Below are 16448 nucleotides of genomic sequence, written 5' to 3'. Positions count from 1 at the left end.
AAAAATCGGCGCGCCGCCATATTGCCAGTCCGGTATCCAGTTCTTATGATACATCCATGACGATCCAAACATATTGAAGAGCCAACAAGGTATCAGTTTTATTTTATTTTTTTGCAGATGGCAGTAAACAGAGGGCAAAGCAAGTATGTTCTTTTCTGCGGCTGTTCGGAGCTTTTGCCCCACTGAAAGTCAAAAGTAAAGCTCAACAAGGGCAATATAAGTGGGGCTGGTGGGAGCGTATGCAAATACAGTAAAAACACATGAGAGAATATGCAGTAAGAAGAAAATGGTTTCACGAGAGATGTGTCTGCAAATCAGCAACGTCGATGGAGCAAATGTACGACGCATGGAAATAAATTCATGGATTTCATCACTTGGCAAATGGAACGTGTCAGTCCTGCAGGATGTTTCCTGCCCGTTGACAGTCCAGGCGCTGCTTCAAATCAAAGAGCAAATTAAACAAGAGAGATATTTCATGATAGGGAAATACTTCTAAATGAATGTAAGCTCAGAATTATTCAATGTGCTCGACAGTCCCGCTTGTCTCAAATTGATCGCTTTTCCGATGCGTTTCTCAGGATGTTCTGCTGAATGAATCCTCCTCCCGGCGCCAGCAGGCCTCCTCCTTTCGTGGGCCGACACAAAGCGGCTACACACTCCCTTCAGTGCTCACGCACAATCACTTGCATGTGATCGCCGGACGCACCTCTGTCAAGTTGGCCTGGGGTCTAGGCAGAGACAGTGTTTGTGTGTGTGTGTGTCTGTGTGTGTTCATTAAAGTGTTTCGAAGAAAAAGAAGGGGGAGTCAGGCCGTCCCTGAGTACTCCCACTTCCTGCCCTCCTCCCCTCCGGGCTCCTCCTCAGCTCCCTCGCAGTGCCCTGCTCAGACCGGGACGCGGAACCTTTGCGCGTCAAGCCGAGCGTGTGTGAGAGTCTCGCGCCCATCGCTCAGCTATGCAGCGACAGAGATGAGGATTAGCTGGGGCTGAGTGGGCTCCGGGGGGCCATCCGTTCCAGGACTGGACTGGGAGAGAGAGACCCTCCACTCTCTGACTCATCGCTCTTCTTCTCCACCGCTACCCCTTCCCCTTCTCTTTGCTGCTGTCCCTTTCCTCCTGCCCTCTCCCACCGGTCCACCATGACCCTTCTATCGGAGGACCAGTCCGCCCGGCCCCAACCCTGCAGGGTGCCGGCACCGGGCAAGCACACTGCTCTGCACAAGAGCTCCACAGACTGCACGGCCTCCAAAGAGGACTACATGGACAGTGTGGACAGTGCCGTGTTCGGCGCTGTGGAGCCGCCCCGGCGCTCGCGAGGCCGCCTCATCCTCCACGGCCTGGTCATGTTCGGCAGGGAGTTCTGCTACGCCGTGGAGGCGGCCTTCGTCACGCCGGTGCTGCTGAGCGTGGGCCTGCCGCGCAGCCTCTACAGCCTGGTGTGGCTGATCAGCCCCATCCTGGGCTTCCTGCTACAGCCCATCATCGGCTCGGCCAGCGACTACTGCCGCTCGTCGTGGGGCCGCCGAAGGCCCTACATCCTGGTGCTGGGCATCCTCATGATGGTGGGCATCACTTTATTCCTCAACGGCGACGCCGTCATTTCAGGTAAGAGAAGGTGAGGAGAGAGTAAACTTAATGATGTGAGACAGCGAGTCTTTGTAGTAAATATTCTGGAGATGTGACCTTTGGAAGAAGCAAGGGGAAATTCTGACAGCTGCCTGGGGATGGGGAAAAAGTGAGGCTTTAAGGTCGTGTTTGTATCTCTATTTGAACCTGAGCAGGTTTCTTTCGAGCGGGGAGCTCATCCCTGCCTGTCACTGGCGCACACAGTCAGATGGTTTTCTACCCGGAGGGCAACAGGGCTGTCAATCAAGCCCGGAGGGGTTTCTTTTCCCCAGAGGGTAACAAAACGTGCAAAATGCATTGGCCCTGAAGCGAAGCCCTCTCCGCAAACCAGACCGAAGTCCAAGGTTTTGACATTTCAGCTTTCTTTGTTATGGTGTCGATGTTGTTGAGGTCTCCCGCCGAGTCTGCAACCTTTCAGAGGAAGTTTTCCGCCGAAGAATGTTTTCTTTTACGAGCCGACTGACTGAAATTCCGCCGGTGTTCTATCGGGCGAGGTCAGGTTAGTTTTATAACCCTGCATACGCGCTCACAAAAGTTTCTCTCGAAATAATAGTTGTGCAAAAGAACCTTGCTAATTTCTTCTCGGTGCTACATTTCCCTGTACTAACGCTGAAGAACTGAACACTGAAAAGTTTCATAATGAAATTGAGAGCTGTCATGGTCGCAGATTGTGCCTATTGTAGTATTCCTTACATGTGCAGCTAAGCTGATTATAATTTTCACGTGGAGCCGAATGCCACTGAAAGAGGGACATGACATCAGGCCAACCTCGGACTAATGGCCCCCCAATCCAAGTAACAGAGCGTCCTGCTCGTGTTGTGCACTGTGAGGTTGTTTCTTTTATCTTGTTCTTCTTCTTCTTTGACACATCTTCAAGTTTTCTGACTTCAATTGGTCTTTGTAGCGCCCTCCCACACGTCGATCCCAGAAGAATCGCTCCCATTGTGTTCCAGTGGCAGGTGCTTCACTCATAATTGTTTCCGGGTCCCTTCACTCACTCGGAATAGACCATTAAAGGCTGCAATAAAATCACAATCCACCAGATGCATTTAGCTTTCATTTTTTGTTGTTCTTCTGGCAACCTTTTGCCCCCGGCGGTGTGCAATTTGAGATTTCCCCTCATTGCTTCTCTTTTTGCAGCGCTGGTGAGGGATCGATCGCTTCGGAGCATATGGGCCATCGTGGTGGTGATGTTCGGCGTGGTGCTCTTCGACTTCGCCGCAGACTTCATCGACGGGCCCATCAAGGCCTACCTCTTCGACGTGTGCTCGCATCAGGACAAAGAGAGGGGCCTGCACTATCACGCGCTGCTCACAGGTGCGTTGCAGCCAAAATGAAACGCCCTAAAGTAGCATCGCTCTTTGTTTACTATTGAGCGCCGACATGTTTGGACTCTTGAGTTTTAGTAAGCCGCAGGATCTTCATAAATGAGGTATGGACATTGATTTTTCAGCACGAAGCAGTTCTGGTTCCTGGGGTGATTGCACGGTTGTATGGTCGGTTGCAAGCGCGTGAACCATGTGTGTCTGTTGTTCACGGCCACAACATGCGTGCAAGGGCTGTGAATCAGAAGCAGAAATCACAGTTTTGAGGAGGGACAAGCGGAGAAAATTAAATTAGAGACTAAATTAAGGAGCAGATGGTCCGTGGGCTTGCATGGAGCGACTAGTCAGTTACCTAAATGGGCAACAACATCAGTATTTTGTCAATCGTGCAGTTCCTACTAATATATTATCCCAGGTGGCAACACCCAGATGTTTTGTGACCATGTTTTGTGACCATGTCTGCTCGTGCACAGCTGTTGTTGTAACCATTACACGTTTCCTAGCACCTGAAACCCATCCAGCAGACCAGTTCTGTGCATGTCATTAGCATATATTGGACTGTGTTAGTGTCTCAGAGGAGACAGAGCAATGCAGCAGTCCTGGACAGTCACAGCACTGCCACTTGAATTACCATTTTGCAATTTCTGTGTCGTTTCATGCGTTGTAGTTCACCCTTCTCTCTCTCTCTCTTTTTTTTTGTAGTTTATCCACTTAAAGCTGCAAAATACAACTAAACTCTACCTTTTGTGCTATAAGTGGCTCACAGAATTACACCGATGAATGAATGTGCAACACATCTGACTGTGGGATTTTCAACTGGTGGAAACACAAATCGCTTGTTTCAGGCCCGAGCCCGAATTTGTGCAAATCACAAGCAGGGGGAGTATTTCATAGTTACACGAGTCTTTTCACGCTCTTCTGTTTGCAGTTTACCACATGAATATACTGCATGGTTCAATTAATTCTCCATTCAGCAAGAATTTCCTTTTTTCTTATTAATACCTTATAATATGTAATTCTAAATTAGAAAAAAAAAATTAAAAGTAAAAAGGATAACAAGGTACAAATACGAAACCCAAATTGGTTGGGATGGTTCCATCGTGAAGAGTGTCAGAAAAGTGCGCACTAAAATTTACAAATCAAATTGTAAATCGATAGACTGATATTGGTAGTCTATGTCTTGGTTTTAATTGAATTTATTCATTCAGAGAAGAGACGAGCAAGTGCAGCTTGGGTCCTTGAGTACAGTTAATTAAACAGGTGCCTGGCGGTGAGTCACTGATTGGATCTCTAACAAACAGGTGTACATTGTGTTGTTGATTACTGATGCCAGAAAAAAAAAAAAGAGCCTGTGTTCACATTCAACTCATACACAAAGGTTTTTAACTTTTCTGCAGACTCGAGTTGCCCTTGGTCCTGCTTTATTTTCGCCATGATTCCTTTTTTTTTCGTCATTATTATTCCACTTCAGTGTTGCAGCATCGGTCTACATGCATTCTATTCTTGCCACGTTTTGATGCTTTAATGCATTCGGGCAGATTACCCAGTCAGCCTGAATTGCGCTGCCAGCTTGGACATGTCAGCGATGCCATTATTATGTCTGATGAAAGTGGGAGAGACCTTATAGGGACCTATGCGCCACGCTGCCATCACACAAAGGGAACGCTCTCTCAGATGGTAAACCATAAACACTGGCCTTTTCACAGTCACCTTGGAGAGCACGTGAAATCTGACGTTAAGGGCAGATTTGATTTGATTTGATTATTTCGAACATGTAAGAAAGGAAAGAGAATTGAAAAGGATACAAAACCAAATACATAATAAATACATTAATAATAATAATAATAATAATAATAATAATAATAATTATTATTATTATAATAAAAAAATGTATAAATAAAACATAAGAATAAGTAAGCAAACACCAGTGAAAATACAAGTTCATGTTGATGTTCGAAAGGGGGTAGGAAGAAGTAAGGACTTATATATTCCTACCCCTATGAACTAAATTAATGTTATTTAACAGAAAATACAAAACAGAAAACAACAGATTGATGTGAAGTGCTTGCAAATTGGTCTACAAAGTGCTGTGCACAATCAAACAAATATATTTCTCAGTGCTGCTGCAGGTTCGGGTGTGTGTGTGTGTGTGTGTGTGTGTGCGTGTGTGCGTGTGCGTGTGTGCGTGCGTGCACGCGCGCGTGCGTAGCTATCAGCAGGCACCGGGTGGTGTGAGCATGCGAGTCAGGCAGTAATCCAGCCCTGAGCTGGTCATGTGCTGCAGTCATGGGTCTTAGCTGAGAGACAGATGCTAAGCACATGACTCCTTATATGCCGCCGCCGCCGCTGGAATGCACTGGATGGAGACGTGAGCTGTTGTTATTTCCTTTTCCCACTTTTTTCCTCCTCCGTGTGTCTTCGATTGGCGCTGCAGGCACCGCAGGAGGGATTTTGATTTCCCATTTTTTTTCCCCCCAGAAGTGATTCCAGTATAACCTTATCTTGCACCGCTGTTTGAAATATCGATCGTCCTCTCTAACTGTGTCAACGTCATGCTAGGATGCTATGATTGAAGGCGGTGTGTGACACCCTCGGCAAGCTGAAGCATTTGGTGCCGCACGTTCTTTGCAGCGACAAAGTAGATTATAGATCCATCTTTGACTCCTGCGGTTCCTTTCTGAACTTGAAGCCACATCAGGATCATGTTCACCGCCGAAGGGTTAATTGACTTCACAACTGCATAAAGGCAATCACTCAATGGCATACTGCAAATTCCAATGTATTCCAGTTAACATGGATAGAAAATCTCAATCCCAGCTGTCGTAAGGTGAAGTTGCAACAAAGATATAATCTCTGATCTCCGCTAAGTTATTATTATTATTATTATTATTATTATTATTTTATTTAACCTTTATTTAACCAAGTCGGCCCCACTGAGATACAAGACCTCTTTTTCAGGGGAAGCCTGGCCAAGATAGCAGCAGAGTTTGAGTTAAAAGTTACATTAAGACAGACGACAAAACATGGACATAGGTTCTGCCTTTCTGTAGCTGAGAGTGTGCCTCTCAGCAACAAAGAGCATTTTCAAAATGTTTCAAACAATCTCTGGCGTACGTGACAACACCCGCATCCGCAAAGCAGACTCAATTAGTGTCGCATTACCCTGGCGCGGCTGTCAGTCTTTCCGTGCACCTCTACGCCTAATCACCAGCTAATTTCATCCACGCTCAACACTTTTTCATCGAGGGAGAGGAACGCAGTCGCACCTTGGTGTGATCCATGTCTCCGCTCGGCGGCCGGGTTTTCGCTAAGTGGAACTTAAGTGTGCTCTGAAGGTGGGTGGAGGTGGGGGGTGGGGGGTCGGATGGAGGGTGGGGGGTGAGAAGGTGGTGGTGGGAGAGGTGCGTCATCACACTCACTCATCTACTAGCCTGGTCTTGTTCCGCCCTTCCTGCGGTGTTCCAAGCCATGTCATTATTTCCTACGCATGGCTAATTATAGCTTTAAGTTTCCTTGTGTAATATGACGGAAAGTTAATGGGATGTAACGTTCATTTTTTTCTTGCAATGATTTTCTTCTCGCACTGAAAAGAAAAAGATGATTGTGGCCAAGCGTTGTTGCCTTGTTACGACTGCCGGTGTGTGTATGTGTGTGTGTGTGGCAGGTCTGGGCGGCGCCTGTGGCTACCTGGTCGGCGCCATGGACTGGGGCCACTCTCTCATCGGCCAGGCGCTGGGCTCCGAGTACCAGGTCATCTACTTCTTCTCGGCGCTGACCTGGGGCATCTTCCTCACCGTGCACCTCTTCAGCATTCCCGAGCAGCCCCTGTGCAAGGAGCGCTCGGCCTCGGTGGCGTCGCCGCCCAACGCGCTCCGCCTCCTCAGCGCCCACAGCAACGGCTACGGGGCGCTGGCCAAAGAGCCCGGCACCCCCGCCGTCCCCGCGCCCGTCGCGGACCTCAGGCCGAGGTCTTTCTCCGCCCTGGGGGAGGCCAACTCTGTGACCTCCAGTGCCAAACAGCCAAACAAGGAGGTAGGAACTGCACTAATTGGGCTCTAGGAGGGTCCAATTAAGAAAACGCACCGTTGAAAAGGGAACACAATGTCTTTCTTTTGATGGCTCACCCCAGAGCTGTGCGTCATTTTTTTGTTCTGTTTCAAGCACCGATGAGTGCCATGAAGAGAGCACATGTAGATTGCAATTTGTCTTTAATTATGTTTGCTGTTCTTTTTCTTCCCTTTTTATAATATATATATATTTAATATATTTCTGCTGGATAAATAGCAAAATATTGACCAAATCCTCAGTGAATTTGTCGACTGGTGCGATAGCGTAGTAGCAGTACCACAGTAACGTAAGCAATTAGGCACTTTTCTCGTTCAAAAGGAGAGAAGATAAAATAGAAAAATATGAGATCAAGTGGGACATGAAACGACTTGGATTAGCGCCTGCATCGTTTCAATTCGTGGCGTCGCAGATCTCAATCTGGCATTGCAATTCGCTGCTAGAATGCTGAAGCGAATGCGGAGACTGGGGAGGGGGGGTAGTACGAGATATAGGAACAGGTAACCCTACCCAATATGCCTGCAGCCTTCAACAGCAACAGTGAACGTCAGGAAACTGACGGTAAACTGTTTCATCGTCGTCGAGTGTGATTGGCAGCGTTAAAGTCTGCTTGGATCGAGGCTGCTTGTATTCAATGCCCTGAAGTGGTGCTGACAGGCGCTTCAGAGAGATGATGCTGGCATCCTTTGAAATGCTCTTTTGTTTGTTTGTTTTTTTTTGTTTTTTTCCATTTGATCTTTGTGGTGCTGTCGTGACAGCTGCGTGTTTGACCTCAGTGAAGCTTCGCTGGAGACAAACCCAGAAACCTCTCCACAGCCAAATTGGCTTTATTTTCCTCCGCACTGCTTCTGAGTGAACAAACTGGCACTGAACGCGACCTTTGAATTGTAATGTGTTCCAACACAGGGAGAAACTATGCGAGCCAGTTCTTGCCGTCCAATTGAAATGTCTGTCGGCGCAGAAAGGAATGATTACAATAGTTGCAAAATGAATGAATTGTGGTCTCGCTGTGAGTTTAAGACACACGATCGAAATTGTTTTAAAATTGTTTCGAAAAATCGAAAGATAAACCGTTTGTTGCTGTTCTTTTACAATGTAAGAAAGACTCAACACATAATATAAAAAGCACGTCTGTAAATAAATATCCAGATGATGTGCAGTATAGTATATGTACGAGATGAATTAATTAGAACAGAATTCATTAGACGAGAATAAAGCGGTTTTAGTCTATGGATCCTCCAGCAACCTGACGTCAGTGAGAGCCGCCCTAAACTTCTCTCCGTATGAGCTGATGACAAACCCGCAGAGGAATTCATTTAGCTATCCTGACGGAGGCATTAAGCGCGAATACACTAGCATCGAAATTTAATTTCCTGCAGGATGCAGAGAGGTGCTTAACGAGCGGCGCCTCGGCTATTTCCGACTCCATTTGAAGTCCTGATCAAAAGACGATGCAAAGGCGACGACGGTTTGTGTTTCCGGGTTTAAGCGTTAACTTGATGTAAAAAAAAATAAAAAAATAAAAAACGCGGGCAAATATTGTCGCACAAGGCCACGCAAAGCTTAAATTTAAATCCAGCGTCATTTTATGCTATTAGATGAACCATTTCAAGGTGAACTGTTCAGTATTGCCTTTTTTCCCCCTGTCTGTTGGACACTTAAATCCCTACAGGCGGTGCTCTGCGGCCTTTTATTTTTTCATTTTCCTCTTCTTCGAAGCTTTTGATGTGTTGTCGAGCGTGAAGCCTGCTGTTCAGTTTATTCGTTTTTGTTGCCTCTTGGCTGTGAGCGCTGATGTGTCACGCCGCTGCCGCGTGTCCGCAGACCCAGAAGAGGATGACCCTGAGGTCCCTCATGAGGGCCTTCATCAACATGCCCAGCCATTACCGCTACCTGTGCGTCAGTCACCTGCTGGGATGGACGGCCTTCCTCTGCAACATGCTCTTCTTCACCGACTTCATGGGACAGGTATTCAAAATCAGTGCAAACCAATGATAAAAGGGAATAAAAAGCCATTTCTGCAAAACCATAGAAAAAAATTCCAAACCAGAGATGCTTTTTGTCTTCTCTGACATTTTGAAGAGCTTCAACTTTCTTTTTGTTTTCTTGTCAGTTTGTTGTTTTCCATTCATCTTTTTTCTGTTACCTGATTCAAGGTCATGGGTGCCTGTTTTTTTTTTTTTTTTAAGTTTTCTTTTCAGTGAAGTAGTTTACTTGAATATAACTTATATATAAAGATAAATATATACATATATTTTATACATATGTACACATATTTATGATATATGTAACATATATATTAAGCAACTAATACTATATAGAAATTCCCTTAACGCTTGAGTCATTTTTCCAGCAAGAATTTCAGTCAAAGATTTTGTCTGTTGCAGCTTCTGAACTTTTATCTCTTTTGTGAAGCCCTTTTCTAACAGTTACTATGATTCTCAGGACATAATAGGTTTTTCAAGAATTTCTTATTGTAGTGGAGGGCAAGCCCTTTAATACCACGGAGGGACAAGAGCCTGCGAAAGTCCTTTGACAATGATTTCAAACCAGTCTGTAAGGTTTTCTTAAATGTCACATGGTTCGTTTTTTTTTGTTGTTTTTTTTTAATCCATCCCGAAACTGCAGTGGAGCAGAATTTTACAGAAAACGTCATCTTTAACCCTCTGACACCGGGTGTTGACACCAACTTGGTGGACGTATCAGTGGGATTTGTGACATCACAAAATGCTGATTACCAGAACTGAGACTTTTTTTTTTTTTTCCATTTCTGGGATGCGGAGACCGAGCGATATCATTTTAAAAACTAATTGGCAAAGTGAATTTTGTATAACATCGCGCCTGAACGTGCCTCCAGGGCTCGAGAGTTTAATGGGCTGCATGAAGGTCACCGTGTCGGTAATGCGGAGATGTTATTGAGATTTGCATGGAAGCCTGTCCAACCGGAGCCGTTGGTTAATCACCTGCGCAGCCTCCCACCTGGACACGACGCCTCACCCTCCGACAACCACATCTAGAGTTGTTTTTCCCTCCCTTCTCTCCTGCAGATTGTTTACAAGGGGAACCCTTACGCGGAGCACAACTCCACGGCCTACATGACCTATGAGAGAGGGGTGGAAGTGGGCTGCTGGGGCCTGTGCATCAACGCCGTGTCCTCGGCTCTCTACTCATGTGAGTTTGTTGTGAAGGTGTCGGGCGGAATGCGAGTACGCGTCTTCATCTTTGTGCCCAAACAAAGCAGCCCAGATGCAGCCCGTGCCCGGCGCACTCGTCATTAGCCGCTTTGTGACTGGCAGGCGGCCAATTACAGCCTCGGGTTGTGTGGCATAACCAGTCATTAGACGACCGCCTATCACATGGTTGCGTTTGAATTTTTCGTAGGTTGCTGCAGCCTGGAAAAATAGCCATTACCAGGAAGGAAATATCAGATTTCTTGATAGTTATACACATTCACTCTTCAAAGGAAGCCTGTTCAAGCTGTTGTGATCATTCTGCGAGTCAGTATGAAACGTCACCTACCTGTGCGTCACTACAGTGCAGTATGAAATTTGGAAGCGCTAAAAGCACACAAACACCTGACTAAACCACACAGATGTGTTCTGGACATGTGATTGGAGTTCTTCCAAAGGCATCAATTTGAACGAAACCTCTCATTTAATGTACTCAAGCAACAGATCTGTTCTAAATGTGGCTGAATGCGGCTAAATGCGGCTAGGCAGCGCCTTGCATGCCAGCAGCCACCCATTGGTGTATGAATGTGTGCGTGAATGGGTGAATGAGAGGCCTTTGTAAGGCGCTTTGGGGTACCGTGAAGGTGCTGGAAAAGCGCTTTATAAGTGCAGTCCATTTACCATTTACCATTTACATATAATCTGCAGCGCAAAGTATCTCCCTGTTCCATCTCCTTTTCTTTTCTGCTTGTGGAAATAAAGTATCCAGCGTGATGGAAGGCTCGACCGGATTCAGCCTGTTCTGCGTTTTTGTCACGTATGGCTTCTGTCTGACAGCCGACCGATGTCGCTTGTCTCCCCCTGTCTCCCCCAGACGTGCAGCGTTTCCTCCTGCCCTACATCGGCCTGAAGGCTCTCTACTTCATGGGCTACTTTGTCTTCGGCATGGGCACCAGCCTCATCGGACTCTTCCCCAACATCATCGCCACGCTCGTCCTGTGCAGCGTGTTTGGCGTCATGTCCAGCACGCTCTACACCATCCCGTTCAACCTGATCGCCGAGTACCAGCGTGAGGAAGAGGTACGCTGAGTGTCAAAGGGAAAAAAGAGGGGGGGGAAAAATCAATCAATTTGAAAGAAAATTAAGCATTAAAAATCAAGCTGGCATAAAAAAAAATAAAAAAAAACGGTTTAGCAATGAATTAGGAGCAGAGTCACACCGGATTATAATTTTAATATAACATGACTGTGGTGTGTTTAATAGACATCATTAGTCAGGAGAATAACCTGCTGATGGCTTGAATAATGAGACTGCTTCGCCGAGTTCAGCCGACCAAACATTCTGAAGAAGATGGAGAAACAGGAGACGCTCGTTGAGAATGACGCACGTGGGACAGTTTGAATGGCGCGTGCATGCAGGGACGTACGAAGAAGAAGAAGAAGAAGAAGAAGAAGAAGAAGAAGAAGAAGAAGAAGAAGGGGAAGAAGAGTAATCAACCGTTTGAGCTACTCGGTTTCACTAAAGTAAAAGCCTCCTTCCCTGAGGCTGTTTGCTTGAACTTAAAGCAGCATCTGACATCGTCTGGGTCGAAGTCCCCCCCCCCCCCCTCCAACAACCTCTTCGAGCTGTAAAACACGTCATTCATCCGTGTGTGCACAGGCCGAGCGGGACTTATAGCAGGTGGGAAATGACCTTCCCTGTGTACAACTAACTGGTGGACAGAGGACTCTAATTAAATCTGTGTTATCACGCCGGGATCATCCGCTATCAGCGTGTTCCCCAGGAGACCCTGACATCATAAACCCATCACTTTTTCTTTTATTTTTATGAAGAACTGTCTGCCTGCGCGACATAAAAGGGGCCGACTGTGTAAAGCAGTAAACACCCTTTGAATGAAAACGAGGAAAAGAAATGACTTTTTAGATAGACAGACACAGTTCTGGAAATCCCTTTGTGATGTCATACAGGGTGAGTGGAAGGGTCCCCCCCTCTTCTTTGTTTTGTGAGGTTCCGACAAAGCATCCGTTTGTTCCCTTGTTCTTTCCTCTTTGCGAACGAAGCTCCGCTCTGAAGGGCGCGACCCAAATTCAGTCGGTCGTCGGCTGAAAAAACTGCCGTTGAACCTTCTCGCAGGGGCTGAACATCACATGGGCGAGAGCTCAGACCTCGTAAAAGAAAAAAGGAATATGCACTCGCGCCTGCGCGCGCACACACACACACACGCACACACACAGGTGGTTAGACAGTGTTATCCAGAGTGCGTCTGCATCTGTTTGCCAAATGTTGATTGTTTCCTGTCAGGAACATCTCCGGTAATGGTTCCCATCCTCCTCCTCCTCCTCCTCTTCCTCCTCTTCTTCCTCCACCTCTCTTCTCTCGCTCTCTCTCTCTTTCTCGATTTGTCACCCAGGAGCAACTGAAGCAGCGAGGCAGCGGCGCGAGCCAGCGGGGCAGTGGGGTGGACTGCGCCGCGCTCACCTGCATGGTCCAGCTGGCTCAGATCATCGTGGGGGCGGGGCTGGGCGCCCTGGTCAACATGGCGGGCAGCGTGATCGTGGTGGTGCTCTCGGCCTCCACCGCCGCGCTGCTTGGCTGCGTCTTCATCGCCGTCTTCATCAGATACGTGGATTGATTCTGCCATTTGTGGAAACTATTTTGATGCTGTTTTAATAAATAAAGATTGTTTATTGTGTGGCTCGTGTAGGTTTTTTTTTTTACGTTTTTTTTTTTAAGTTTTGTCATTTATTTGCCAATTTTGGAAGAGTTTATTTACAACACCGGATGTTTTTCCCCCACTAGTGCTTACAAAGATGACACAAATCAAAATGCTAATTTTGTGTTTGGACTGAAAACAAAAACAATACGCCTGCTTGATGTTTGCAGTTTGATCCCGATAGGTTACAAAACAGGCCTTAAAGGCCCCACAGTGCATTAAAAAAAAAACTTTACCCAGTGGTCATAACGTAACTATGGTGGCAGGAAGAGTTCGGACATTCTGGACTCTCATTTTTGAAATGGGATCTCTTCCTTTCCTTTGACTTTCCTTTGACAAAGATTGAAAGTGAGAGTGCTGTTAGACTTGGCGCGCCTGTTTTGACTGAAACAGACTGTGTCCGTCAATCAGTCTGTGACTCATCGAGATCAGTGCAGTTTGGCTGAGAGGGTAAGTGGGCAGAGGCTGTTTCAGGGTGGTCATCTGCTTTCAAACAAACAAACGTTGTATTGGGCACAGAGCCACATTGGGTTGATTCCACCGTCATTTAAAAAGGTCAAGTCCTTTCAAGTCATCTGTCTCAAGTCCAAGTCAAGTCGAGTCTTTTATCAGTGTTAGTCAAGCAAGTCTCAAGTCCTCAAGTTTGTGACTGAGTCAAGTCATGGGACTCGAGTCTCCCAACTCAAGTTTCAACCTGAACGACCTTTGCACCGTTTCAGATAAAGATACCAGTCCTCCTATGAAAAAAAAAAATCAATATCAGCCTCAGCCTGCCAGTTTCCCCCCCCCCACCCCATTTTGCTTTTTGCACCAGATCCATTAAAATGTCCTCTTTCTTTTCCACACTTCCCACGTCTTTTAAAAAAAAAAAAAAAACAAGGCTCTAAGTAAACTTCTCAGTGGGCATTGAAAAACAACCTCTAATGGATTCAAGTGGCTGCCTCGGCACACCGTGAAAAAGCAGCACAAAACGACAGGCCGAGACTGACAAAGAACTGACAAAGAACTGTGCGCCCCCCCCGACCCCTCGCCCCCTTATTTTCTGGTGAAAACGGCTTACCGATAGCTGACGCAGCGAGGCACAGTCGAACGTCTGTGTCATTTGAATGTAAGCAATGGGGAGCAGCGGGTGGTGCCCAATCACTCAGGAGACAGGATGCCAGACTGGGCAACAGAGCGGAACGAGGCACCGGCGTGGAACTCGGAAGTGAAGTTACACATAGAGCGACCCCTGCAACACGGAGCCCACTGGCTGCTCCCTCTGCCTCGAGAGAGTCGTGCCTGCAGTGCACGAGGTGTTGCGAATACATGTCCATGAGTTCAGAAATCTCAGAAATGTGTTTGATAGAAATCAAATGCATACAAATTTAAAAGTGCTGAGTGCCGTGAATAACACACTCGTCCTTCGTCGCCGCCGGGAGTCGTTTGTTTTTCTGTCTACTTCCTTTGAGTTGGGACACAAGCAAGGAGAAAATAAATGCTCTTAAAAGCCAAACTGGCGGATGTTTCAGAGACGGGCGACAATGCAGCAGCGGAGATTAAGAGTGCTTTCAAAGCAAAGAACATCGCTGACGATGTTTCCCCCAGGATGGCTGTGCGAGACTTTGGCAAGAGTCGAGTGGCGCGCCGCGGCATCAAAAGCTGAAAGCTAAATGCGCAGGTGTGAAAGCGTGAAAAAAAAAAAAAAAAAAAATCAGACTTTGTGACAGACAGAATAGTCAGCCCACTTGGATTCAGTTTCTCTTCAGCCAGATGGATACATGAGATAAATAAAGGATCATTAGCGCTCCATCTGGTGCGCCAGGTTGGCGTTACCTCACGGGCACAAGCACGGCACCTTCATGTTTTTATTTAGCCTCTTTTTGTTTTGTTTTATTGAAATAATTGAATTGATTGAACTGATTCTAATTGAAATCTAGAGTGAAGCCTCTCCAATGGCTGTGCTTTCACACGGGCCACTTTGTTGCGACTGAGGCGTCGCTTTTTGCTTCAGGCCACTCTCTCTGTCCACTTCCGTGCCCTGCCTATCAAGCAATGGCTTCCCAGCACGCATTGCACCTACCTCTGTGCTGGGAACCACTTACTGCCCAAAATGATGCGCCTGAGCGGCCCTGCGCAGTCCGACATGAAGGGAAACAAGGCACCCTTTAAAAGAAACGACAGAACGGAAGAAGGAACTTCTGAACTATGAAATTGAGCTGATTGTACACTCGTCTGCCCTGCTGGTTGTCCCGAGCCGCCGTGTGAAAGCAACCTGCTGGTTCCCATAATGAGCTTATTTGAATGTGGGCGGCGGCAGCTCAGTGTGACCGCAGCGTAGCCGCTCATGCCTCGTCCCTCATTAAATGTCTGCTTGCTTTGCATGCAAGCAGATCAGAAGCTATGTGACTTTCATTTATTTACTTATTCATTTTAGATTTGACTTTGTTTCACTTGTTTACTTGCAAAGCCCACACTTCTGAGTGTTGAGTGTGCAGTTTTGTACACTTTCTGGACGTTTTGATGTGAATACAGATGAAAAAGATAGCTGTTATCCAGCAAATTTGAAATTGTTTGCTTGACATTCAAAGCGTTGGCACAGTGAAACTTGATTTGCTTTTCGTGAAAGAGACGTTTTCTCTCGTCGCCGCGCCAGTTATAATGTCTTGCTATTTATTAGACCTAATGGTGTGTAAATAGACACATTTACATTTCGGGTACACACACACACACACACACACACACACACACACACACACACACAAACACCCAGGAGGATTGCAGGCAGCATGAGAACTCCAATGGATTTGTTTAATGAAGGAAGGCGATGAAATCTGCTGTTGTGCTGAATCCACTGCAGCAAAACCCCTGTAAACTGTCTGCGTTATCAAAGCATGCGTGGGACCAGAGATCACGGACTTACTCTCTGCCTAACAGGTGAACCTCGTCCTTATAGAGCCTTTGTGTTTGTTCCAGGTGACTGACTCGGTGATTGATGCTGAATTGTACGATTGAGAGACTTTTTCTTAGCACTTTATAGGCCTGGATGAGACATATACGTAGTAATATTGAGGCTGTCATAGTTTTAATAACTAGCCTTTTATTTCACTTTAGATTGTCTTAATTGCTTATTTTTACGAACTGAACCCACTCACCGAGACAAGCTGTTCAGTTCCGTTCAGTTCAGTCCATCGAGAAGCCCTGAGCCACCTCGACCAGCCCGCTACTCCACAGCTTCAAAGTGCTCTTTGAAGCACTTTGACCTTGTTGCTCTTTGACCAACTAGGTCACATGTTAATTCCACGAGGACCATGTTCTGCCTTCTCTGGATGATAAATATGATCTTTTTATTAGCGTAAAACCGTCACTGACTGACCAATCTCAGGATAAGATCTGTTTGGATAAAATGAAAGGCTCTCCGTGTCAGATTTACTGTGTCAGATGCAGTGACGAGACAAAACCTCCACCAAACAAGTGGACCTGTTTTGTATGTAAAATTTAATTTTCAGTTTTGCGACTTAACACAACAGCAAGAGAACATTGTATTTTCTTTTCCATTTACCGCTGACAG

The 16448-nt window shown here is 46.4% G+C and overlaps 1 protein-coding gene across 1 annotated transcript; it reads left to right on the top strand.

Annotated features, from left to right (window-relative positions):
- Window positions 1–837: 837 nt before the first annotated feature.
- Window positions 838–12879, top strand: slc45a2 (solute carrier family 45 member 2). Its single transcript, XM_076043724.1, has 7 exons — window positions 838–1604; window positions 2766–2942; window positions 6615–6982; window positions 8840–8983; window positions 10063–10186; window positions 11060–11265; window positions 12596–12879. The coding sequence occupies exons 1-7, from the start codon at window positions 1139–1141 to the stop codon at window positions 12815–12817; spliced, it is 1707 nt and encodes a 568-aa protein (XP_075899839.1). The 5' UTR covers window positions 838–1138; the 3' UTR covers window positions 12818–12879.
- Window positions 12880–16448: the final 3569 nt, after the last annotated feature.

This window comes from Nelusetta ayraudi, unplaced genomic scaffold (genome assembly GCF_046127955.1).
Source record: "Nelusetta ayraudi isolate G7.1 ecotype Tasmania unplaced genomic scaffold, CSIRO-AGI_Nayr_v1 ptg000076l, whole genome shotgun sequence".
Classification (NCBI taxonomy): Eukaryota; Metazoa; Chordata; class Actinopteri; order Tetraodontiformes; family Monacanthidae; genus Nelusetta; species Nelusetta ayraudi.
This window is presented reverse-complemented; position numbering and strand designations above follow the sequence as displayed.

Coding starts and splice junctions, on each gene's coding strand:
- slc45a2 (XM_076043724.1), top strand. CDS start 1,139: ATGACCCTTCTATCGGAGGACCAGTCCGCCCGGCCCCAACCCTGCAGG. Junction 1,605..2,765: donor CGGCGACGCCGTCATTTCAG/GTAAGAGAAGGT, acceptor CTCTTTTTGCAG/CGCTGGTGAGGGATCGATCG. Junction 10,187..11,059: donor GTCCTCGGCTCTCTACTCAT/GTGAGTTTGTTG, acceptor TGTCTCCCCCAG/ACGTGCAGCGTTTCCTCCTG.